The 25,449-nt window shown below is 47.2% G+C and overlaps 1 protein-coding gene across 2 annotated transcripts in view; it reads left to right on the top strand.

The window, feature by feature from the left end:
- Positions 1 to 25,449, top strand: part of Hivep3 (HIVEP zinc finger 3) — a 109,314-nt gene that overhangs the window by 52,545 nt on the left and 31,320 nt on the right. For both annotated transcript variants that reach the window (XM_027399128.2, XM_027399126.2), the window contains exons 3-4: positions 16,137 to 21,642; positions 24,612 to 24,754. In XM_027399128.2, the coding sequence (XP_027254929.1) occupies positions 16,660 to 21,642; positions 24,612 to 24,754 (5,126 nt within the window). In that variant the 5' untranslated portion in view covers positions 16,137 to 16,659. The remainder of the gene's footprint in view (positions 1 to 16,136; positions 21,643 to 24,611; positions 24,755 to 25,449) is intronic.

Raw genomic sequence — 25,449 nt, 5'->3', positions numbered from 1 at the left:
GCTGGTTCCCTCCCAGGGATGAATTTAGATAGAAACAATGAGACAGGCTGTGAAAGCTAAATTACTACACTAATTCAAGGTGGGAATACTCTGATGATCATTGGTGTCATCTGAAATGGAGCTTGAGGCCATCACAGTAGAGGAGGGGGACAGTGGTGGCCTCAGGGAGAAATTGGTGACCAGTTGGTTTGAGCTAGACAAAGAATTAATAGTTGGCAGCTGTCAGAGGGGGTACTGAACCCCTGAAAGTAGGCAGAAAATGGAGAGGGCCTAGAGTGCACTAGAGAGGTAAGAGGGGGAAAGCTTGAAGATGGAAGGTGGGGTGGACATACTGGGTAGAGTATCTTGAGAATAGACAAGAAAATGAGGCATCACAGCTCCTGCACAGAGCCCAGAGAGCCAGAGCATCAGTGCCCATAAGCACAGGGGTAACCCAGGCCAGGCATAAGCAGGACCCAAAATGTCTTAGCAGATCAGGCCCCAGAATCCAACTGTACATGGCACCCTCTTTCTCCCTGAGGGTGGGCCTAACTGAGTCACCTGCAGGATGAGGGTCTCTAGCTCCTGTGCTCACACAGCACCCCAGTTTTCCCTTGTTTAAGTGCTGTGAGGAGATGATGAGATACATGTGACTTTTTCTACCTTAGTTTCCTCCCCTGGAAAACAGACTGAGAAACAGTATCTACTGCACAGACTTGAGGACCAAGTGTTCCTTGGTTCACAGAGTACTGGCTCATATCAGCCAGCCCCTCTTGTTACTGTCCCTATTGCTCTGCAGTTTGCCATTGGGTAAAATCCATCTTCCTTAAACCACCAGGCTTTTCCCAACAGGCTGTTTGTTTTTCTCTTGGTTTGTCTTGGGCCTGCTGTAGTGGAGGAGCTGTGGGCATTTGTGTTCATCCATTCATTCACTTGTTCGTAATGTAATGGGCACCCAGCAGTCTGTGCTTGGGGCAATGAAAACAAAGAGAGAGTTCCCACTGTGTACATCTTTGGCCCCAAGCCCCATCCACAGCCTGTGGACTTCTGCCAGGGAGGAATTTTCAAAAATCACTTGACTTGAGTGGAGAAGGGATGTGTGACCTTTTTTAACACCCTCAGAAAACCATCCAGGACTCTAGCCTCCTGCCCCATAAGGATAGAGCAGGGGATTGGAGGATAGCTGAGAACTGCTCCTGGAGGGCATGGCCTGTCCCCAAGGACTTCTAGACCTAAGAAGTTGTCAAAACAGGAAGATCTGGGTCAGGGCCTGAAGTGAGAATTCCTGACCCAAAAATAAAGTTGGAATTCAGTATTTATTGAGATTAACTGAAGTCCCATGGCCCTCAAGGAACTGGCCTGGCTGTGCCCTGGCCCATGGAATCCGCTACAAGACTATGTTTAGAGACACTAGGCCAGTCAAGTGTGAGGCCTGAGGCACCCACCACCTTGTCAGCTGTCAGTGTCCTGTCTCTAGCTGCCCCCATGCAGCTGGCTTACAGGAATTGATCTTCTTGTCTGTCCCTGGCCTTTCTACAGTGTCGCCTTTAAGAGGATGGATCGGAGCTTCCTCTCTCCACCCTGGAAAATCCCTGTCAGCCACCAGCTTCAAACTTCTTGTTCTCACAGATTCATTCACTTCTTTGATAGATGCCATCTGTGTGTCTGCAAAGCACTAGGGACATGAATGAGACAGGCTTCTTTTACTAAAAGAACTCACAACTCGAAGAGAGAAAAGCCTATGAAGAAATAAAGTTTCCACCTTGTGAGAAGCAAAAGAGAGGGGTGTTGTGTCCAGGGAGCAGAGATGTCAGAAGCTCAGGGAAGCTCAGTGGGAAATGTGAGGACTGGGATAGTGTGTGCGCCTGAGTTTTCCTGGAAACGGAACTAAAAGGATAGGGACACGCACACCATATAGGTAAGCAAAATTAAGCTTGGCATTGGCAATGGGACAATTGAAAATAAATTGTAGCTTGTGACAAAAAAAAGCAAATGAGAAGCCCCTGAGATTCTAACAGCACCAACTGTGCCAGACACTGTCTTGAGACAGAGTCCTCTAAACAATCCTGGAAGAAAGCGGGGGAGGGAGGAGGGAATGAAGCTGAGATTGACATTGGGGACTTGGCTCCTATAGTCCAGTCTGTAGATCTGGCCCCAGGAGGCCCTGCAGGGAACAGAGACAGTCTGCTGGCAGTCACTTACTCCTCTAGAGTAGCCAGCCTTTTCCTATTAAGGTGATCAATTGATTCCTAAGGCCCATCCACATTTTGGAAGGTGTTCTGTTTTATGCAAAGTCTGGATTTAAATGTTAATCTCACCTGAAAAAAATAACTTCACAGAATCTTCTAGAATAATGTTTGATCAAGTACCTAGGACCGTGACCTAACCACGTTGACATATTAGATCAACTAGCAAATGGATAGTTAAGACATTGAGGAGTTTGCCACATGTATAGGAGAGAGGAAGGGCATATTAGCCAATGGTATAAGCTTATGTTGGGAGAACTCCGAAATTTACAGACTGGAGACAGAATGGAGAGGGGTGTTATAGATACAGCCCCGTGGAAGAGAACTCAGGAAGAGAGTCAGGTAGTCAGGTCTGCCTAAAACAATCCTTACAGAGTCCTAAAATGAGGCATCTTTGGGAATCAACTCTGCCTTGAACAGCCTCGAGAGCGGTGGTTCTGAACCTATGGGTCATGACCCCTTTGACAAACCTCTATCTCCAAAAATATTTATAACTCATAACAGTAGCAAAATTACATTGTGGTTGGGGTTCACCACAACATGAGGAACTGTGTTAAAGGGGCTCAGCATTAGGAAGGCTGACAACCATTGGTGTAGAGCATGGGATGAAACCCTTCCCCTGGGATACTCAGTGTAGACAGCACACTGACTCTCAGTTCCTGTGGCTGGCAAAGGATGGGACTGACCAACAGGCTTCCTCCAAAGGCTGTCCCTGAGACAGAAAGGGGAGGACCAGCCTGTCAGGTATCTACACAGAAGCCTGAGGCACCTTGAGGAGTCTGATCACTGATGCTATCCGTGGACCATCAGGCTCCAGGAGAACAGAGACCCAGGTGTGGGACTATCAGGTATACCATGAGGTAGACTCTACAGAGTTCTGAAATGATGCCTCTCCATTAGAAGTCCCGTCTGTCCTTTTGGTGTCCCCACTGACAGAACTCTAGCTTCTCCCTAGGAATCATCAGGATGAGCTAGAAAGGTATTTTTGAAAGAATGACATCATGATAGCTCTGAAAACAAGATAGGAAGCCTCCCATGGGCCATAGGGAGAACACCAAACAGCAAACCAATAGCATGAGAAAGATGGCTAGGGGTAAAGACCAAAGAAAGCCCATTCCACATCAGAGAAGCCTAAAACAATTCAACATTAGTATGTTTAGCTATGGTGAACATTTATTCCATTTTCTTTTTTTGGTTGTGAGCCTAGCCTTTAACGGCTGAGCCATCTCTCCAATCCTCCATTGTCTTTTTATATAAATTTATTTATTTATTTATTTATTTATTCATTTATTTATTTATTTTGCATCCTGACCACAGTTTCACCTCCCTCCTCTCGTCCCAGCGCTACTCCCACTCGGTTACCATCCCCCTCTCCACTCCTACTCTGTTTTAGTTTCGGAAAGAGCATGAGTGTCCGCAAAACATGGTATATCAAGTTGCAGTGAGACTAAGCACTCCCCATGTATTAAAGATGGGCAAGGTGACCCCAATATAAGGAAAAGAGTCCCAAAAGTAAGCAAAAGGGTCTCAGACATCCCCTGTTTGCACTGTTAGGACCAAGGTACACAACTGTAACGTATATGCAGAGTGCCTAAGTCAGTCCCATGCAGGCTCCCTGGTTGTTGGTTCAGTTGCTGTGGGCCCCTACGAGACCAGGTCAGTTGATTCTGTGGGTTTTCTTGTGGTGTTCTTGACCCCTCTAGCTCGTACAAGTCTTTCTCCCCCTCTTCTGCAGGATCCCTTGAACTCCACCTAATGTTTGGCTCTGGGTCTGCATTTGTTTCCATCAGTTGCTGAATGAAGCTTCTTGATGATAATTGGGCTAGACACCAATCTGGTCACAGGAGATGGCCAGTTCAGGCTATGTATCTGCTATTGCTAGGAGTCTTAGCTGGGGTCGTCCTCATAGATTCCTGGGAGATTCGCCAGCTTCTCTGAAATGCCTTCCCTTTCCAGCAGTCTCTTCCAGGACCCTTCCCTTCTGTCCCCCTCCCAACCTGATCATCCATGTTCCCACCCCACCTGCCCTCAGTCCACTCATGAAATCTCTTCTACTTCCCTTCCCAGGGAGATCCAGGCATCCTTTCATGAACCCTCCTTGTTACCTAGTGTCTCTGGGTCTGTGGATTATATTTTACAGCTAATATTCACTTATGAGTGAGTACATACCCATACTCTGTTTGTCTTTCTTGGTCTGGGATACCTCACTCAGGATTTTTTCTAGTTCCATCCATTTTTTAAACTATTAACTTTTGTTACTTTTAATGATATGGTATGTCTGTGTCTGTGTTCATGTACGTGCCTGTGAGTGCAAGTGTCCTCGGAGGCTGTGAGCCAAACAAGTCAGATCCCCTTTAACTGAAGTTACAGGCAATTCTAAGCTGTCTCCTAAGGGTGCTAGGTATCAAACTCAGGTCCTCTGCAAGAACACTGAGTGCTCTTTAAAAAAATGTATTGATTCTTTGGGAATTTCACATCATGCACCCCAAACACACTCATTTCCCAGTCTCTCATATCTGCCCTTCACCCTTGTAGCATGAGCCCCCCCAAAGGAAAACTAAAAGAGAAATAATATAAATAAAGAATACAAATAAGAATGTTAACTAAAAATTAAAAGCAAACAAACAAAAAGCCAAGGCACTTTGCTACTCTGTGTTTCTCACCTCTCCACTGCCTCTCCATCCCCTCTTCATTTGTCTTAGTGGCATTGGGAGCTGCTGTGTGTCATGCAATGTATACCCTCCAGTCCAAACAGCTTTACTTGCAAATGTTCACTGAGTAATATATTCTCAAATATCCTGCTATTACCCTGAGTCATGGAGATCCTGTGGTTATGGTTCCGAAGGACCAGTCCCCTTACTTACTCCAGCAGGTCAGAGATGAGGTAGATGTTGGAGAGTGCCAACTCAAAGCCCTGGATGCCTGCCTGGGTGGTAGCTGAGTTGGTCATTCTGGGCTGCTGGGACCACCCCTCTCAGGCGAGGGACACAGAACCAGCTCTCCCATGCCTGTGGTAAAGGGGTGGGGGCTACCTTTCCCAAGTGTGTGTGGGACAGCTCTCCTATTAGGAGTGGAGTCAGTTCTCCCATGCCTGGGTCATACAGGTCTGTATCCCAGGTCTAGCAAGGGGCAGGGCCAGCTCTCCAGTGAGGGGAGTGTTAGCTCTCTCCAGGTCAGTGAAGGGCAGGACCAGCTCAACACAGCCTTTGTACTTCAACACATGGTTCAACATGTGGTTTGTAAGGACCCCTGTGGTAACACAGGCAATGTCCATCAACACAGACCCCATGCAGCAGGGCCACGGACCCAGACATGGCCATGGGTTTGGGTCCAAGTGTCAGCAGGGCCCCGGGTGGTAGGGAAAATCAGTTTTTTTCCAATAGAGCATCACTGGTTACACCAACTACACTCCAGGGCAGGCCCCATGCCCAGGAAAAGTTGGCCAACATCAAATCGAAAACATTTTTTTAAGAATCTAAACCTATAATGCTGTGAGGTTGAAGGAGTAAATGAAGAAAGATACAAACTTTTGTGACAAAGTTTCCTTGCGATAGAATTACTTTGTCTTTACTTAGGCCCATTGACACCAACTGTTCCCAAGGGGATGAATGATAGATACTTCTCATTAAGTTGTTTAATGGATTCTCCTTTTCAATTAATTTATAGACTAAGTTATAATATGGAAGTGAATGTTGTGACAGTAGACAGTGTAAACAGATATAATAAAAACGTGAAGGCAGATGGGAGAACGAGGTGCAAAGAGAGAGTATGTGTAAATGTCATCATTCATAGCATAACTTGGGTGAAAGCTGGGGGAGAAGGTCAACGCAAACCTCCCCTGAGATTCAGAACCAGAATTCAGTGAGGATGGCTCAATTCTGTGAATTAGAAAACATTGTACTTGGGGAAATTAACAATCACAGAAGAAACAGTCCCTGTATCCACACAGTGCTCTCTGATCAGCCCTTGATGCTATCCAGATGCATTTGTGATTCTGAACATTGGCTGCATCATGATGAGGTTCCATCAACATATGATGGGGGGAAGTTCATTCAAATAGACAGAGAGAAAGATGATTACATCCATGTCCTTGGCCTTGCTCCTGAACCCTGTATACCTGATGCACACCCAACACTGAACCAACACCCAATATGCTCACCATGCTGAACCACCTGTCCTCTCACACTTGGAGTACCTTGTCTTCTGACCTTGCCTATACTAGTTTCCTTTTCTTCTTGGTGCAATCCCACTTTTTCTTTAGTGTCTGGTTATATCTCTGGAAAGCCATGCTTGTAATCCCCACCAACCCCCACTTACAAGTGAAAAGTCTATAGCTTTTTAAAACATGGAGTATGGCATACATAAAATTATATACATACATAAGCATAAGCCTATAATAGTTTTTGTATGTGCATGTATGTGTGTGTAATATATATGTAACTACATAAAGGTATAGAACATTTCTGTCAGCCCAGAAAGATGCTTCCCAGTAAGCACACACATAAACACACACAGAGAGAAAAGGCAGAGAGAGGGAGAACTAACCACTTGCCTGCTTTGTAATACCATAAAGCAGTCTTTACCAATGATTGAGGTAATTAGAAGTAATCATACAGCTGGTTGGTAGTCGATTGTGCCCAAGTTCCTTCACTTGCTGCTATAAGACCTAGGTTTTTAATGCTTATAGCACTGCTTTGTTCTTTCCTGTTACTATGTAATAATTCTTGTGTGAATATACCAACATTTACTTATCCATTAAATTTGTTTTTCTTATTTGAGTTGTTCCCAGCTTCTTGCTAAACAAAGTTGTTATGAGTGTTTTTGTTATTATTTTTAGTACACACACACACACACACACACACAACACACACACACACACACACACATATATATATATATATATATATATATATATATATGTTTTGATAGGATATATTCCTAGGAATAGAAATTCTGGGTGTGTGCTTGGTATTAGGTTTTGCCAGCCACGTAGTACATGAAGTGTTTGTTCTGTTGGCCCAGAGCCTTGACATCCTTGGTACCAATTTGGTTGTTTCATGTAGTTAGGTCTTCTGGTAGATAGGTTGTTAGTTTAATGTATAATTCCCTAATGAGTAACCATGTTGGTTTTCTCTTTACTTGCTTTAATACACCACTTTTAATCATGGATTCAATACTTAAGTGAAATATAAACAAATGACAGCACCATAAATCATATAAACCTCACGGATGCAATGTTCTACCACAGATAGACCAGATAGATTTCACAGATACTCAATGTTCTACCTCAGATAGACAAGATAGAACTTATGTATTACAGATACACAGTGTTCTACCTGACATACACTACATAGTGTTTTGTCATAGATAGACCTTATGCATATAGTGTTTTACTTCAGGTAGACCAGATAGACATCATAGGTACACAGTGTTTTACCTCAGGCAAACTAGGTAGACTTCACAGTTACACAGTGTTCAACTTCAGGTAGACATGATAGTTCTTATAGATGCATAGTGTTTTGCCTCAGGTAGACCAGATAGTCCAGATAGACACACACTGTTCTACCTCATCTGGTAGGTAAAGATGCTTGCTACACAAGCCCAGAGACCGGAGTTCTATCCCTCAGAACCCATGTAAAACTGGAGGAGATAACCGGCTCCACAATGTTGCCCTCCAGATACCATATATGGCATTCCCCCAACATGCACATATATAATAACAACAACAATAATAAGATATTATTATTATAAATAATAAATTTATTAAGGTTTTAATATATAAAATCACAGAAATCAGTTACTTGTCTATACACTGGCAATGAACTATCTTAAAAGTAGAGTAGGAAAACATGTCATTTGCAGTACTACACAAAAGAGTAAAATACTTAGGAATAAACTTAACTAAAGAGAGGAAAAATTTATATATCAAAAACTAAAACAAACAAACAAACAAAAATTAAATAAGAAAAATTGAAGACCCAAATGGAAAAGCATCTCATGTTCATGGACTGGAAGAATTAATACAATTAAATTTTCATACTTTCCAAAGCAATCTACAGATTTAGACCCTATAAAAATACTAACCCATTTTCCTACAGAAAGAGGAAAGCAATTTTATAATACATATAGAATCAAAAAACCCTATGAATAACTAAATCTTGAGAAAGAATAAAAAACTAGAACTATCACACCTCTTAGTTACAAATTATATTACAAAGCTACAATAATCAAAGTAGTATCATATTAGGTATATAGATCAGTGAAACAGAATAGAGATCCCAAAATAAAACCACACATCCATGGTCAACTGTGTTTCAACAAGAGCACCAAGAATACACAGTGTAGATTTGGGACCGGATAGCCACATATGAAAGAATGAAACGGAATCCTTACTTACACCACATCTGTAAAAATCAACTCAGAGTGGATTAAAGACTTCATTTTAAAACCTAAAAGAATAGTCACAAAGAAAAACTTCATAGCATGTGTGGACTGGCTGTTGAGATAAGCTCCTTCTTGCTCCTATTAAAAGCATTGCTATTTGGGGGGGGGGGCTCAGGAGGTGACTTGGTGGGTAAAATGCTTACATCACAAAGCTGAGTTTGGATTTCCAACACATAGACACACACACATGAATATATGCATGAGAAGACTAGAGGACCACTTGTAAGAGTCACTTTTCTTCTAATATCGTGTGGACACCAGTGATGGATCTTGAGTTATGAGGCTTGGCAGCAAGTGCCTTTTCCCACTGAGCCATCTCTCCAGTCCCATAATTCTGCGCTTAATCTTTTGCCCCTCTGTTTTCTATAGTAAGCTGAATCATTTATTCCCACCAGTGCATAACAATTTCAAAGTTTCTCTGCATTCTTGTCAATACTTTTTATGTGTGTGGATGTATGCACACATGTACATGTGTCCACATGTATGTGGCCACATGTGTATGTGCAAGTATGTGTACATGTAGAGGCCTGAGGCTGATGTCAGGTGTCTTTCTTGATCACTCCCACTGTGATCATACCCAGAGCCTGTATGTTGAACTAGTTTAGCTAGCCCCAACTTGCTCTGGGGGGTCTTCTGTTTCCACCTTGTGAGGTCTAGGATTTCAGGCAGCCTGCCTGACATCTCTACTGGTTTTGAGGACCTGAACTCAGCAAGCACTTTACCCACTGAGCCATTTCACACTCTTCCTTTCTTGATAGAGTGTTGCTAACTAACATAAGTAAGATGGTATTGGGTTCTAAGCTTGAGATCTTTTTCTCTAACAATTGGCCATGTAGTAGACATCTTTTCCTGTGCTTATTGGTCATTTGTAGATCTTCAAAGAAAATGTCTGTTGGAGTTCTTGGCCATTCGAAGGAATTGAAGCACTTGCTTTTGTTGTTACTAAATTGTAGGCATTCTTTATATATGCTTGGTGTTGGTTCTTTGTCAGAGATCTAACTATAAATATTTTCTCTCATTCTATAGGTTTTTTTCACACCCTCCTGTTGATTTGGCTTTTGACATATAGGAGTTATTGATCTTGAGTTCATGCAGTTTAAAATTTTTTTCTTTGTGTTGTACTTTTTAAAATTTCTAGTTCCAATACCATCAAGTTTTTTTCTGCATATTTTCTTCTAAGAGTTTTATAATTTTAAGTTTTGTGCTGTGCTGAGGTCTTGTTTCCATTTGGAGTTGACTTTGGCCATTTTCAGTTGGACTGGCCCTTACTGAGAAGGTCCATGTAATAGTTGAGGTAGAGCAGATGAGTGAAGCTTTGTGTTACAGAGTGGTCATGACCGCATGCCACTGCTAGGACAATAATGTCCAACTGCCGCACAGGTGGAAAGATAAAGAGTGTAGACAGTTCCCTTGTTCACTGTGGTGATGCACTGTAAACATCAGTGAACATACTATAGAATGTGTCTGCTTCTATGTGTATGCACCCACCTGCATGCCTCTGTGTGTGTGTGTGTGTGTGTGTGTGTGTGTGTGTGTGTGTGTGTGTGTTTGTGTGTTAAATGCTGTTGTGTGTTCTCTATCCCTCTCTTTTTTTTTCTATCCCTCTCTTTTTTTAATGTGCAGCCCAGGCTAGCCTCAAACTTGAGATCCTTCTGCCTCCACCTCCTTCAGAAAACCCTACTGGCATGTGTCACCACAAAGGGCATGTGTTCTTTTCTTAATTATAAAATCATTGTATTTATCTATCTACTGTGTATGTATATGTATGTGTTGCCACATGAGTACCATGGTACATATGTGGATATCAGAGGACAATTTGTGAACTTTGGTTCTCTCCTTCTACCATGGGGGTTCCAGAAACTGACCTCATGTCATCTGGCATGGGAACAAGCACCCTTACTCACTGAGCCATCTCCCTACCTGCCCGGTTGTAACATGTTCTATATATTGCCCTTTGTGATAGACAGAAGAACCAGCTTGTGGATATGTGTGCCTTTTGTACCACTGTCCCTTAAACAAAATGTGGCCAAAAGACAGCTGGAGGCCTGCTGGAAGCTGACAATTGTGCAGGCTTGTGGAATCCAGGTCTTTTCCAGGCAGAGGTCCTAGCAGAGCACAGTGGCCAGAAGACACGAGGCTGACCCAGTCTCTCGACAAGCTCTTTTTTCCTCAGGGTCTACTTGCTAGCACTTCCTGGCTCATTGAAGATAAAATAGGTCAACTTAAGTTCACAAATGCCCACTGAGTTCTCTCAGGTGTCCAGACATCACTTTGGATGCTTCTGGAAAAGGCAGATATAAATAAATGACAAGCTAGGAGGGTGGTGTGCTAACTAGATAGATAACAATAGGCAACCTAGTCGATGAATTAGCCTCAGACATACAGTCTTCACCAGGTCCCTGCTGAGATGAGCTGTTGACCCAATGATAGCTTCTTTTCAGAGTCACAGGAGCAAGACATCAATCAGCATGGTAGACACTTTTCCAGGTAAAAGAAAACACAAAGACATTCTTAACAAGGCCAGCCCTCATGGCAGGAAGAAAGACTGCTGGGAGTGTCAAGCTTTGCCCTCCGATTTAGTACTTGAATTCAGAGATGAGCCCTGTCTGCAAAGCTGCGTGGCCCAGGCCCCACAGGGTCTCCACTGCAGAAGGCACCTGGTGGCCCTGACTTGGTTGTGGGCTCTGCTATTAGGAAGCTTTGTGATTCTGTGCCTCCATTTCCTAATGTGTAAGACTGGCATGGCAAAGGCAGCTTTGTGGCAGGGTTGTTGTGAGGAATAGATGAGCTGGTTTACTCAAATCCCTAAGAACAGTCCTGACATGAACAGGAATTTGCAGCCCAGTCCAGACTGAAAACCTAGGTGTATGCCATCACCACCTCTTACCACTTTGTCAGTATCCTGGGGTGACCTAAGCAGGACAGCAAGCTCTGGCTTTATCTTTGCTTCATAATGGCTGTGAATCTTATTACTGGTTTCTCCATGGATGTCACCTGAGACTTCAACCTCTCCAATGATAATAGTTTCTCCTTGGTCCCTAGGTCTCCCAGAAAGGCTTTCCCCTCTATACAGATTGTGATGTTTGATCAGTGCTCAGAAATCAAAAACCCTCCCTCTAGATCTCAGAATTATGTGAGAGATGAATTTAAAAATTAAGAGTCAGAGGTCAGTTGTCCAAGGGAAATTGTTTAAGAGTCTCCCAGATAGTAAAGAGTGTCCCCCCCTCCCATTTATTTTTACAGGAACAAACAAGGTCCATGTGATTTACACTCTGAGGTTAATTATTAGTCAGTTCTGCTTACTATAATAACATGCCTGAGGTAAAGAAGTAAGGCTAAAAGAGGAAAGATTTCTTTTGCTCATTGTTTGGGGAACTGTAGTCCTAGTTGGCCAGCTTGTTACTTTGGGATCTGAGGCAGGAGGACACCGTGGAGCAAGCTGCTCACTGATCTCACTCTGACCTAGCTTCCTTCTGTGGCTCTCTGACCACCTCACTCTGAATCTCCAGGCTGACATCTTCATGTCTGCCCAGGCTAGCTGCCATCTGACTTTGTGAGAAGCCATACTCAGTCTTGCCCACACACAAGTGTGAACACAAGCACCACACAGACACCTTTAGGGGACACTGATAATGCAGTGTGTCATGAAGCAAGAGTATTTCCTGCTCACATCCTGCCTGGCCTGTGGCCTTGAACCCTGGATTCCCAGCTATTGAAAGTGGAAAGGTTGCTCTCCTGGCAATTTGAGATCAGCATATTTTATTGGCCAGCAGTAAAATTTGTGACCACACTTTGGTATACTGGGGGGTGGTGTAAGGTAATTACCAGCAAAGAACCTTGTTAGAACCTCCAAGTCTGGGGTTAAGTTTGCATAACAGCTCCCTGGCCATGAAGCTCCTGCCTCCACCTCACCTCAACTTTATCTTACTTGGGCAGTCGCCCTGGCACCTCAGCCTGGTGCCTGAAGTGGATCCCAGCTGGTGCCCTGACAGTGGTAGTGGCCTAGCTGGCCTGACAGGCCCAGTTCCTGGCTTCCCCAGCCTCAGGGTTTCCCCTTTAGGCTCTGGCCATGTGATTGATTGTAGCACTAGATATCAAAGGGGTTTTCTCACTTCTTTTCAGGCTTGAGGCCACCTTGCCTTGAAGCTGTTGGTGTTTGTTACATGCTTTACCCTGAGACCTTGATGGCTCTAGCCCCAGGGAGCTCTGACTGCTTCCTTGTTTGCTCAGTCAAGCCTATGGAAGCTTCCAGAATGGGTGCTGACTGGCCTGATATGTTAACCAGTTAGCTGTTGAAAACCAGATTCTCCTCCTCACTGTTGTCAGTGGGCTTCTAAGGGACCATAGCCTCTGTGGCAATTGACATGAACCTTGTGGCTATTTTGTAACCATCTGTCCTCTCCATGGCTTGAAAGGAAGTTCTGAAACTCTGGCCCATTGTTCTAGAGATTTATATAGTGTTCTCATTAATTATCTGTAAAGTGTCCTTTTCTCTGTCACTTCAGACATTCTCAGAACCAAGAAAAGTGGGAAAGAGGTGTGTTTTTCACAAGGGTCAGCTAGGTCCTACTAAAGAGTAACCAACACCTGCTCACATCGTATCTGAATCTGACATGATCACGGCTGATGAATTCTTGGTTCATGAGGTGTCCAGAATCCATACCCTACTGTGCTTCCAATGCCTTGGCAACAATTACCTGCACCTGTCCTACAATGTAATAGAGCAGGACACAAAGGGTACCAGTCCTAGAGTTGGAGGCCCTGAGTGGCCCTGGCTGGTTGATCCCATCATGGTCCTGGGGTTCTGAATGCAGAATAAAGGTATGACCTGGAGGTTCAGAGGTCCCATCTCTATACTCTGGGAGCCTGAAGAATCTCTGGGAAGAAACCAGGCCCAGCCCCTGGTGTGGGCTAGTTAATGGCATAGGCAGGCAAGTAGTCCGATGAGTAACCTGATGACCCAACAGTCCTCTCTTTCCCTCAACACCCTATCTTCTCTCTCCCCAGCCCAAGACTCACACCAGACCCCACTCCCCTCTGCTACCTGTCCCTGGATAGCCTTGAGGCTAAATGGAAGGAAACTGCAGTACCAGACAATGTTTCCTCCTCTGCCAACTGCCCCCCACCCCACCACTTCCAGGCATGCTGCGAGATCTCCATTCACTGAAAGAAGCAATGCTTATTGCCAGCTTGAGTGTATAGGTCCTTGTGCCAAAGGATAGAGAGACAGAAACAGCAGTCAATCCTTTACTACCATGTAGTACCTACGGGCCTGTCCACACCTTCCCAGAACACACAATGAGCAAGGCTGGCAGGCCCAGCCCAGAAAGCAATTCTCCCCTGTACTGCATACAACATACCCCTCCTCTGAGGTTAGAAGCCCTGGCACTTCTGTTTCCCTTCACTCAGATAGGAAAAGCAGGGCAGTGCCTCTAGGATGGGGCCCAACTTTAGCCAGACCCCCATCCTCCCTCCAGCACCACAGGGAAATTCAGGCAGAAATAGAGAATCCAGAGCTGCCATCCAGACTCTCCACACCCTGTGTTCCTTGCTACAGACACAATGGTGTCCTGTGGACCAACAGGGAGTACTATGCTTCAGTACCCATTCCTCACAAGAGCCACAGGGAACATAACTGAGGCAGGAACAAGCCTGGCACTGCCACCAAATCGTGTGACTCTTAGAACAAACTCTGTAATCTTTGCATCCTGTGGTCCACTCATCTCTAGAACTCTGCTGCTTAAGCTCGAGATTTAAGTCCTTGAAAAATACCCCTTACGGAGTTGTGGTCTTCCATTGGCAAATACCTGTGTTTGCTAGAAGGATGTTGTTGAAGACATAGATGACCTACATAATTTTCTGCCCCTGACTAGAGTGTCACATGAAAGTCTCTTTCCTAGCAGCCCTTGGGTTCTTGCAAAGAAGTTAGCTCTCTCTATGGCTTCCTTTTTATACTACATCACATTTCCCTTTTCTCCATGCCCTCCAGGAAGCATGTATGAAAATGCATGGATGAACTATATAAATTCTGTAAGCTCTTATGACTGGCTCTTCAAAACTCTTTTTACCCTACCAACCCTAACTCTCACTGCTCCCATTTATATTTTCTTTGTTCCAATGTGTTATTTGTGGTTATTATTTAATTATAGATTATTATAATTACCTTAAGCTCTTTGCAGAATAAAGATGTTGAAAACACAAAAGGAGTAAACTTACAAGATGCAGTGTTTAGCTAAGATAGTCATCTGCCTCCCACAGCAGAAACCAGGCTCTGACTCCTGGCACTTGACAAGTGGTTGAGCCTTGTGGAATTGTTCATCCTCTGTGGCAGTGTAGTGTGTGAGTTCTTCAACTCTCTACCAGGGGATGGAGGGAACCTCCATTGGTCAGGATGCCAGGAGCAGGGTACACTTACAGATAACAGACACACAGAAATCCTCACAGGAGGATGGGGTGGACAACCCAGGAGAAAGGTACCAGGGATAAACTGCCTTAGAGGCCTGGGTCAGGTGCTAACATTGTTTCTTAGAATCTGAGGCCTTGATGGGTACAGAGGAATCCCTGTATGCTGGAAGCTAAGGCAGAAGGATTGTAAATTCAAGGCCAACCTGGGCTACATAGCAAGATCCTGTTTCTAAAAAACAAACCAAGGGCTGGGATGTGGCTCAGTGGTCAATGGTGCTTGCCTACTATGTGCTAAGCCCCATACTTTATCCCCAGCACCACCAAAAGCAAACAAGAGTCCAGGGCTTTGGTGAGCCACCTTTCCTGGCTGGACCTCAGCTTTCTCACCCTGAAAGATAGGAGAGTGTATGAGATGACGTCACAGTAACCTCTAGCTCTGAAATTTGATCATTCTGGTGGTCACAGCCAGACTGAGTTGACACCCTGGGCCATGTCCCATCCTTTGCTGCTTTGCCCAAATAACACAAGATAGAGAGTGAGTGATATTTCTCAAGGACATGCAGATCTAGGGCCAGAGAGACAAATGGTTAACAATCATACCTTGGAAAGCTCATCCCAGCATCCTCAGATCCCTCCTCTGCCCCTCCCCTCCAGCACTATCTCTCTTCCTCACTCAGCAGCATCCTTGTCCATTTCCTCATGGTACTCTGCCCCAGGCCACAGGAGTAGTCCGGGCAGGACCTGCCCTTACCCTTATTTGAGATTGACAGCAGAGGCTTGGCAACCCCAGGCTCACTGGGACTGGGTCATAGGGCAGGGATAGGAGTCCAGGCCTCTAGCCCCCAGTAACCCCATCAGACCAACATCAGAAGAACTGGCTCTGTGGAGGCAGTGCTGCAGTCTGAACACAGGGAGCTGGGGGAACTGAATTGAATGTCTCTGCTTGAATGTCTGGCTAATCTTTAAGGAGTCTTCGCCAGCTTTAACCCTGAGCCTCATTTGCCCAGTCTGTGGACAGCCTCAGTAAATCTCTTTCCTTTGTTTTGTGTGTTTTTCCCATAGAAGACCGTGATTTCTCCTCCAAAGCTGTTAATCTCCAATACAGAACTCAAGGGGATAAGAGGTCAGAGCTGCCCTAGCATCCAGTGGGGCATCTCTCCAACCAGGACCAGAGATGACAAGACACATGTCTTCAACCTTCAGCTGTTCACATAGCACACAGGGGACTCGTGAGGGCCACTTGTCACTGCCAATCAAACCTACTCAATGGCAATACTGACATCTTTCATGCTGTTTTCAGGACAGACACTCGGGCAGAAAATGCCTGTGTGCTTCCTGTCTGCAGAGTAGGGCGCCATGTCACACCAATATGAATAGTGTGGACCCCAGGACCTGCTCTGAGTCCACTTGCAGCCACTGACACTTGGAGAAAAAAAAAAGTCCAACCCCCAAAGCCATCGTGGGGTTGGCTTCCACAGCTCTTGACCAATGTGGCCAAAGCTAGACACCTCGGGACACTTGGATTATTCATAAATGCGACCCACCACCCCAAATCCCGAGTAGTGTCTGAAGTCTTGTGAAGGTCATGGATCCTGAACAAAGCATCAAGTGCACCAAGAAGGCTGATGGAAGTCCCCGGAAGCGGCTGACCAAAGGAGAGGCCATTCAGACTAGTGTTTCCTCCAGTGCCCCGTATCCAGGCAGCGGTACCACTGCTCCCTCAGAGAGTGCCACCCAGGAGCTTTTAACCCCGCAGCCTTTCTCGGGCCCCTCGGTGGTTCTCAGAGAAGGCTCTCAGGAGAAAACGGGCCAGCAGCAGCAGCAGCCTCCTCGGAGGCCCTCCATCGAGGCCTCAGTCCACATCTCGCAGCTTCCGCAGCACCCTCTGACACCAGCATTCATGTCCCCTGGCAAACCAGAGCATCTCCTAGAGGGGTCCACATGGCAGCTGGTTGACCCCATGAGACCTGGACCCTCAGGCTCCTTTGTGGCCCCTGGGCTGCATCCGCAGGGCCAGCTCCTTCCATCCCATGCTTCCATCCTTCCTCCCGAGGACCTGCCTGGCATCCCTAAGGTCTTTGTGCCCCGTCCCTCGCAGGTCTCCCTGAAACCTGCAGAAGAGGCACACAAGAAAGAGAGGAAGCCGCAGAAGCCAGGGAAGTATATCTGCCAGTACTGCAGCCGGCCCTGCGCCAAGCCCAGTGTGCTTCAGAAGCACATTCGCTCACACACAGGTGAGAGGCCCTACCCCTGTGGCCCCTGTGGCTTCTCCTTCAAAACCAAGAGTAACCTCTACAAGCACAGGAAGTCCCATGCCCACCGAATCAAAGCGGGCCTGGCTTCTGGCTCCAGCAGCGAGATGTACCCCCCTGGGTTGGAGATGGAGAGGATCCCTGGGGAAGAGTTTGAGGAGCCCACCGAGGGAGAAAGCACAGACTCTGAGGAGGAAACTGGTGCCACATCAGGTCCCCCCACAGAGGTTCTCCCCAAATCTAAGCATCCCCTGCTCTCAAGTGGCTTATACAGCTCTGGGAGCCAGAGTTCCAGCCAGGAACGCTGCTCCTTGTCCCAGTCAAGCACTGCACCATCGCTCGAGGACTCCAGCCCATTTGCAGAAGCCTCATCGGAGCATTCCCTGACCCATAAACCAGAAGACACACACACGATCAAGCAGAAGCTGGCACTCCGCCTAAGCGAGAGGAAGAAGCTGATCGAGGAGCAGACGTTCCTGAGCCCAGGGAGCAAAGGCAGCACTGAGTCTGGGTATTTCTCACGTTCTGAGAGCGCTGAGCAGCAGGTCAGCCCCCCCAACACCAATGCTAAGTCCTACGCAGAGATCATCTTCGGCAAGTGTGGGCGGATTGGGCAGCGGACCTCCATGCTGGCATCCACCTCCACCCAGCCCCTACTGCCCCTGTCTGCTGAAGACAAGCCCAGCTTGGTGCCTTTGTCTGTACCTCGGACACAGGTGATTGAACACATCACCAAGCTCATCACCATCAATGAGGCTGTGGTGGACACCAGTGAGATTGACAGTGTGAAACCCAGGAGGAGTTCCCTGACCAGGCGCAGCAGTGTGGAGTCCCCAAAATCCAGCCTCTACCGGGAATCACTATCGTCCCATGGGGAGAAGACCAAGCCGGAACAATCACTGCTGAGCCTCCAGCACCCACCCAGCTCCGCGCACCCTGTGCCTCTCCTGAGAAGTCACTCAATGCCTTCTGCTGCCTGCACCATCAGCACCCCCCACCACACCTTCCGTGGGAGCTACTCCTTCGATGACCACACTGCTGACCCCGAAGCCCCCAGCCGCAGCAGTCCCATGTTTACCTCCCACCCACGGATGCTGAAACGCCAGCCAGCCATTGAACTACCTTTGGGAGGTGAGTACAGTTCCGAGGAGCCTGGACCAAGTAGCAAAGACCCCACCTCAAAGCCTCCTGATGAACCAGAATCCAAGGAAAGCGACCTTACCAAAAAGACCAAGAAAGGGTTGAAAACAAAAGGCGTGAGCTATGAATGTAACATCTGTGGTGCTCGGTACAAAAAGAGAGATAATTATGAAGCTCATAAGAAGTATTACTGCTCTGAGCTCCAAATCACAAAAGCCCACTCTGCAGGTGCTCATGACGTGGAAAAGACACAGGCTGAGCCTGAGCCTTGGTCCCAGATGATGCATTATAAACTGGGGGCCACCTTGGAACTCACTCCACTGAGAAAAAGACGGAAGGAAAAGAGTCTTGGGGATGAGGAGGAGCCACCTACCTTTGGCAGCCCTGGCCCATCAGACCCAGCTCGCAGCAACCTTCCCCTGGAGTCCACCAAGTCACCAGCAGAACCAAGCAAATCAGTTCCCTCCGTAGAGGGACCCACGAGCTTCCAGCCAAGGACTCCCAAGCCAGGGACTGGATCAGAACCAGGGAAGGAGAGGAGAACGATGTCCAAAGAGATTTCCGTCATCCAGCACACCAGCTCCTTTGAGAAGTCCGACCCACTGGAGCAGCCGAGCAGCCTGGAAGAAGACAAGCCCCTGGCCCAGTTCTCATCCCCACCACCTGCCCCACATGGGCGCTCGGCTCACTCCCTGCAGCCGAGGTTGGTCCGCCAACCCAACATTCAAGTTCCAGAGATCCTAGTGACAGAAGAGCCGGACAGGCCAGACACAGAGCCTGAACCACCACCAAAGGAGCCTGAGAAGACGGAGGAATTTCAGTGGCCCCAGCGCAGCCAGACGCTAGCACAGCTCCCAGCGGAGAAGCTGCCACCTAAGAAGAAGAGACTCCGCTTAGCTGAGATGGCACAGTCCTCAGGGGAGTCCAGCTTTGAGTCCTCTGCGCCTCTGTCTCGAAGCCCAAGCCAGGAGAGCAACATCTCTCTGAGTGGTTCCAGCCGTACAGCTTCATTTGACAGGGAGGATCATGGAAAAGCTGACCTCCCTGGGTCCTCATCAGACACACGTTCCAAACCCTTGGGCACCCACATGCTGACTGTCCCCAGCCACCACCCGCATGCCCGAGAGATGCGGAGGTCAGCCTCTGAGCAGAGCCCCAATGTGCCCCATTCCTCACACATGACCGAGACCCGAAGCAAATCCTTTGACTACGGCAGCTTGTCCCCAACAGGACCATCTGTAGCAGTTCCACCACCCCCAGCTGCTCCGCCAGAAAGAAGAAAATGCTTTCTGGTGAGACAGGCCTCCCTCAGCAGACCTCCAGAAGCAGAGCTGGAGGCTACCCCCAAGGGAAAACAAGAGAGCAGTGAGGAGCCCTCAGCCAGTAAGCCTTCCACCAAAAGCTCTGTGCCCCAGATCTCCATGGCTACCACACAAGGCGGGCCATCGGGAGGCAAGAGCCAGATGCAGGACAGGCCCCCCCTGGGGTCCAGCCCACCCTACACAGAAGCCCTGCAAGTGTTCCGACCTCCTGGCACCCAGGTGCCCCCACCAGTCTCCCTCTTCTCCTTGCAGCACCTCTTGCCTCAGGAGCAAGAACAGCCCTCTGAATTCTTTCCCACTCAAGCAATGGCCAACCTCCTCTCCTCACCGTACTCTATGCCCCCACTCCCACCTTCCTTGTTCCAAGCCCCACCACTTCCTCTGCAGCCTACTGTGCTACACCCCAGCCAGCTCCATCTCCCTCAGCTCCTACCTCACCCTACAGATATCCCCTTCCGGCAGCCCCCTTCCTTCCTCCCCATGCCATGCCCTGCCTCCTCAACCCTCTCTGGATATTTTCTGCCTCTACAGTCCCAGTTTGCATTGCAGCTGCCTGGTGAAATAGAAAGCCACTTGCCCCCAATCAAAACCACCCTGGCCCCTCTGGCAGCAGGATCTTCTGGCCCCTCCGGCAGCACAGAATACAGCAGTGACATCCAGCTGCCCCTTGTGACTCCCTCAGTCACCTCCCCGGTTCCCACATCAGCCCCAACATTGGCCCTGCCTGCCTGTCCAGATGCTATGGTGTCACTGGTTGTTCCCGTCCGCATCCAGACCCACATGCCGTCCTATGGGAGTGCCATGTATACCACCTTGTCTCAGATCTTGGTCACACAGTCTCAAGGCAGCTCAGCAAGTATGGCTCTTGCCAAGTATGAGGGACCCTCCTCCAAAGGGATGACTGTGTGTGTGGCTGATGTATATGAAGCTGGGCCTGGGCCGTCTAGCATAAGCAAGGAGCAAAGCAGAGGTTTCCAGACACCGTATCTGAGAGTGCCTGAAAGGAAAGGCTCTTCACTATCCTCTGAGGGCATTCTGAGCCTCGAGGGCGGCTCATCTACAGCCGGTGGAAGCAAGCGTGTCCTCTCTCCCGCTGGCAGTCTTGAACTTACCATGGAAACCCAGCAGCAGAAAAGGGTAAAGGAGGAAGAGGCTTCCAAGGCAGATGAAAAACTGGAGCTGGTGAGCACCTGCAGTGTGGTGCTGACCAGTACGGAGGGCAGGCAGAGGACAGAGAAGCCCTATGTGGGCAGCCAAGGCCAGAGCAGGAGGGAGGCAGAAACACTGTCGTCCAGCTTGCCTTCAGATCCATCTGACCCAAAAGAAGTTTCTCCCCTCTCTCATCCCACATTGCCTCATGGGACAGCCCCAGGCTCAGAAGCTTTGAAAGAATATGCTCAACCATCTAGCAAAGCTCACCGAAGAGGGCTGCCTCCATTGAGTATAAAGAAAGAAGATCCAAAGGAACAGCCTGATCTTCCTCCCCTGGCACCCCCTAGCTCTCTGCCTCTGTCAGACACTTCCCCCAAACCAGCCAAATTCCAAGAAGGTACGGACTCAAAGAAGGTACTGCAGTTCCCCGGCCTCCACACGACCACTAATGTCAGTTGGTGCTATTTAAACTACATTAAGCCAAATCACATCCAGCATGCAGATAGGAGGTCCTCTGTTTACGCTGGTTGGTGCATAAGTTTGTACAACCCCAACCTTCCAGGGGTTTCCACTAAAGCTGCTTTGTCCCTTCTGAGATCTAAGCAGAAAGTGAGCAAAGAGACATACACCATGGCCACAGCTCCACATCCTGAGGCAGGAAGGCTGGTGCCATCCAGCTCCCGAAAGCCCCGCATGACAGAGGTAAGTTCAGCCTTGTTCTAGTCATCAAATGGCAAGGTTTCTGCTGAGCTTTTAAAGACACCTTGTCTTAGTGCTAAATTTGTATAATTGAAGCCAACTGGGGGGAGGTGCAGATTTTTCTCTCTGGGAGTTATGACCTTATAAGGAAACATGTTCATTGGGTTTCTCTGATCTTGTGTTCCTAACATAATTGGAATAATGTTATCAGCAAAGTCTCCCTACTTTCCCACAAGTTTCCACTGTAAAACAGAAAGTTTAGTCTCAGCAAGATAAAGAGCAATTTTCCAAAGGACATCGTTGGGAAATTTTATTGGTGGGATGCTTTTGGCAATTTTTTTTTAAACTTTATTCCAGCCCTTTCCCATGGGGTTCTCCCTTGCCCTAATAGTCTCTTTTTGCTTATCCTATTTTATCTGTGTTTGCTGTTTTTATCCTCTACTACCCCTTAAAGTCATCCCATTTCCACATTTGATACAAACTGCTCCTGAAATAGTCCCTTTCCTGTAAGATGGCACGTAGAACTGGGCTGCAGTGCACCTCTCCACCTGTAGGACGCAGTGATGCTCACAGTTTGAGCCATCTGTGCTACCGAGTAGCAGTAAGCTCTCAATGCATCTCATATTTATTCTTTCATTGCCTCTGACCTAGACTACTTCAGGAGCTATGCAATCAAGTTTCCCAGCTAATTTAACAAATTTGAAATTCAACAATTTCAATTTGAATAAGAACACAGCACTTTACACAGATAAGGCTAGGTCATGACCTGTGCTGGCCTAGTGTGACAAAATACCCTGACACAAGCAGCTTAAGGGAGAAAAAATTCATTTTGGCTTATAGTTTCAGAATGACAACAATTCATCATGGCAGGAAAGGCAATGGATGCTGGCTGGTTGCATTGCCTCCACATTCAGGAAACAAAGACTAAACAAGAAGTAGAGCCAGGCTATAAATTCCTCAAGGTCCTCCCCACAGACACTCACATCCTCCAGTGAGGGTCTACCTCTTAAAGGTTGAACAACCTTCCCAAACGACATTGCCAGCTGATATGGGGGCCTTTCACATTCAAACCATACCTGGAGTTTGTGGAGTGACAGGTGGTCTTTTTTGGTGCCAAGTCCTGTGCTGGACGCTGGGACCTAATCACTGCTCACCTCCCTCTGTAAAGCAATGTCACCTCCATTCTACAGATGAGGGAACCTGGGGTCAGAGGCTGAAAGTTGTCAAGGACCTGGGGCAAACATTTGACAAATTCAAGAGTTTGAACTCAGACCTATCTGGCTTCAAAGTATGTCTATTTAATTTTTTAGTTACTGGAGGAATGAAATTTTTGAAAGGTAATTGCAAATTTAATGATGTACGATGTTCACAAGTAACCATTCCAAAGAGGTGCTTTGACCAGATACCACAGAGATACTGGGAGCAGACCTGGGTCTGCAGCTTTCTGGACACTCATACTTTCTGTTTTTACCATGAGGGTGAGAGTTACATCTGAGGTGCCCTGCGCTCATCTGGATATTCTTCATAACTGCCTTCCCAATTTATTCTCTGATGTCTTTGTCAGTCCACAGACATCTCTGGACAGGATTTCTACTTTTGCTGTATCTACTATAAACTGTAGCTATCGCCAAGATGCTAGCGTAATTATACTCACAACTTTTGGAGTGTCTGCTGTATGCCAGAAACTGTACTAAACTTTACTTTTGTTCTCATAATACCTTGGGAAACTAGGGTACAGTAGGTAAAGAGATCAAAGTTCAGAGAGGTTAAGTAACTTGCATGGGGCCACACAGTGAATGGCAAAGATCAGATTCAGAACCAGAGCTCACTCCTAAACCCTTTGAAGCATGTATTAGCTGTTCCTCTCCCTGATGAGAGGTGTCAGAGGCATAGAAGACCAAAGGAGTGTTATTTTTTTTCTCTGAATTTGACAGTCATTTCTTCATCCTGCTGCTTTCTTAAAATGAGCTAAAACTTGCAGACATTTCTTTGGAATTGTCAAATTTTGTTCAAAATTTTCCTGCCCAAGTCCACAAATATTACACATTAACATGACTGTGTGATCTGTAAACTGAGGCCTTTCTACAACCCACCGCACACCTTCACTTGTATGTCTCCAGTGATGGGAGGATCACTCCCAACCCCATCACTGCCCAACCTGTGCCTGGCTATAGTTCATGTTCTTCTGACAGCTGTCACCCTGTAGCTACTGTCTTCCCCTAGCCATTCTGAAAATGTCATTTATCTAAGTGTTGGGAAACCTGGCTTAACTGCAATCTGTTTGGCACTGGAACTCATTTCTCCTTGTTCCCAGACAGGTGTCCTTTTTGCCAGCACCTTACGTAAAAGTGTACCTTCCTCATGCCTCAGATTTAGAGAATATATTCTCAGGACACTGGAAAATGCTGAAAAGTTCGATGTCAGCCCTTCCCACAGAGTCAGGTCTCCCTGGGGCTCATTGCTCTACAGATGATGGATACTCTGATCCTTTGGCCTGGTTCTGGTCCTAAGGGTCTGTGGTTCTTGGTCTTTGGTGCTGGCTCAGGTGAACTAGTACTGGAAGCTGGAGACCAGTTCTTTGCTGCAGCCATGCCCTTAACCTGGTCAGCTGCTTTGGTTTTTGGGGCAGACAGTGGGAGCACCACAGTTAATCTGTGAGGCAGAGCCAAGCCTTCACTTATTTCTTCAGCATTCTTTGTCTTTTTTATCCTATTTTGAGTGCCAAGGTAACCAAGGTGAATTAGACATATCTCCAAAGATCCCCATGCACCTGTGCCTCTCAGGGAGAAAAAGATCATGAGAGGGGGTCAAAATACAGCTGGGAGGGGACTTTGTCCCTGTGGCCAGTCCTTGAGTCTGTGAAGGGAAACCAGGTGAACTGGGAGAAAGCAGAAGACCATGTGGGCAGGTGTGTTTCTGAACTTGACCCAGCATGCAAGGTTAACCAGTCTTGGTCTTATCCTCCCCTTAAGGTGCACCTCCCGTCACTGCTTTCCACGGAGAGCCAGAAAGACTCAGCTAGAGTGGAGAAGGAAGAAAAGCAAGGGAAGGCAGAGGAGGGTACTCCCACTTCCAAGAGAGGAGAGCCAGCGAGGGTCAAGATCTTCGAAGGAGGGTAAGGTTCATGCCTCGTTTGCAGTTGGCTTCCGGTGTGGAGACCTCCCACCACCTATACACAGAGGCAGCTGGCAGCTCCTGGATGTGTGGTGCCCACAGGTGCCTGTGGTTCCCACAGTGCAGAAGGCACTGTGGGACTCCCAGACCATCTGTTTTGCAAATGCCACCGAGGATCCTTGGTGGGGATCTGAAGGAGCCAAGGTCTTTCTCCAGCCCTGTGTCCGCAGATCCTCTCCAGATTCTCAGTCCAGCATTGAGGTGACACAGAGTCCCCAGCTACAGTCTGGACTGCTGTTTCCTTTAGGGTATGCTGCCTCTGTCCTGCCAAGGCCACCCTGGCCACATCCCATTTCTCATGGTGCCTTAAAGTCATTGCACACACCCCTCACGATAGTCACCGCCCTGTCCATTGGCAGGCCCAGGACTCATTGTTTGTGTTGAGTCTCATTCTTGGCTATTTTCCTGTGGTGTTCATCTTTGGGAACCTGCTAAGCTGCAGGCATCAGAGCTTGCCAGTCTGGGACACATCCCTACTCTACCCTACCCTCATGCATCCCAGGTTCTAGAAGGGCACCTGGTCTTTGTGGCACTTTGTACTTTTTGGAAGTTCTTTGTGTACCTTGTGTTCTGTGTGGCCATGTGTTTGTGAGCAAGTACCATGGTGTCTGTCTTGGGGTCCTGTGTCTGTGTCCC

This window comes from Cricetulus griseus, chromosome 2 (genome assembly GCF_003668045.3).
Source record: "Cricetulus griseus strain 17A/GY chromosome 2, alternate assembly CriGri-PICRH-1.0, whole genome shotgun sequence".
Classification (NCBI taxonomy): Eukaryota; Metazoa; Chordata; class Mammalia; order Rodentia; family Cricetidae; genus Cricetulus; species Cricetulus griseus.
Note: the sequence above shows the minus strand (reverse complement) of the source record. Positions and strands in the feature narration are given on the sequence as shown.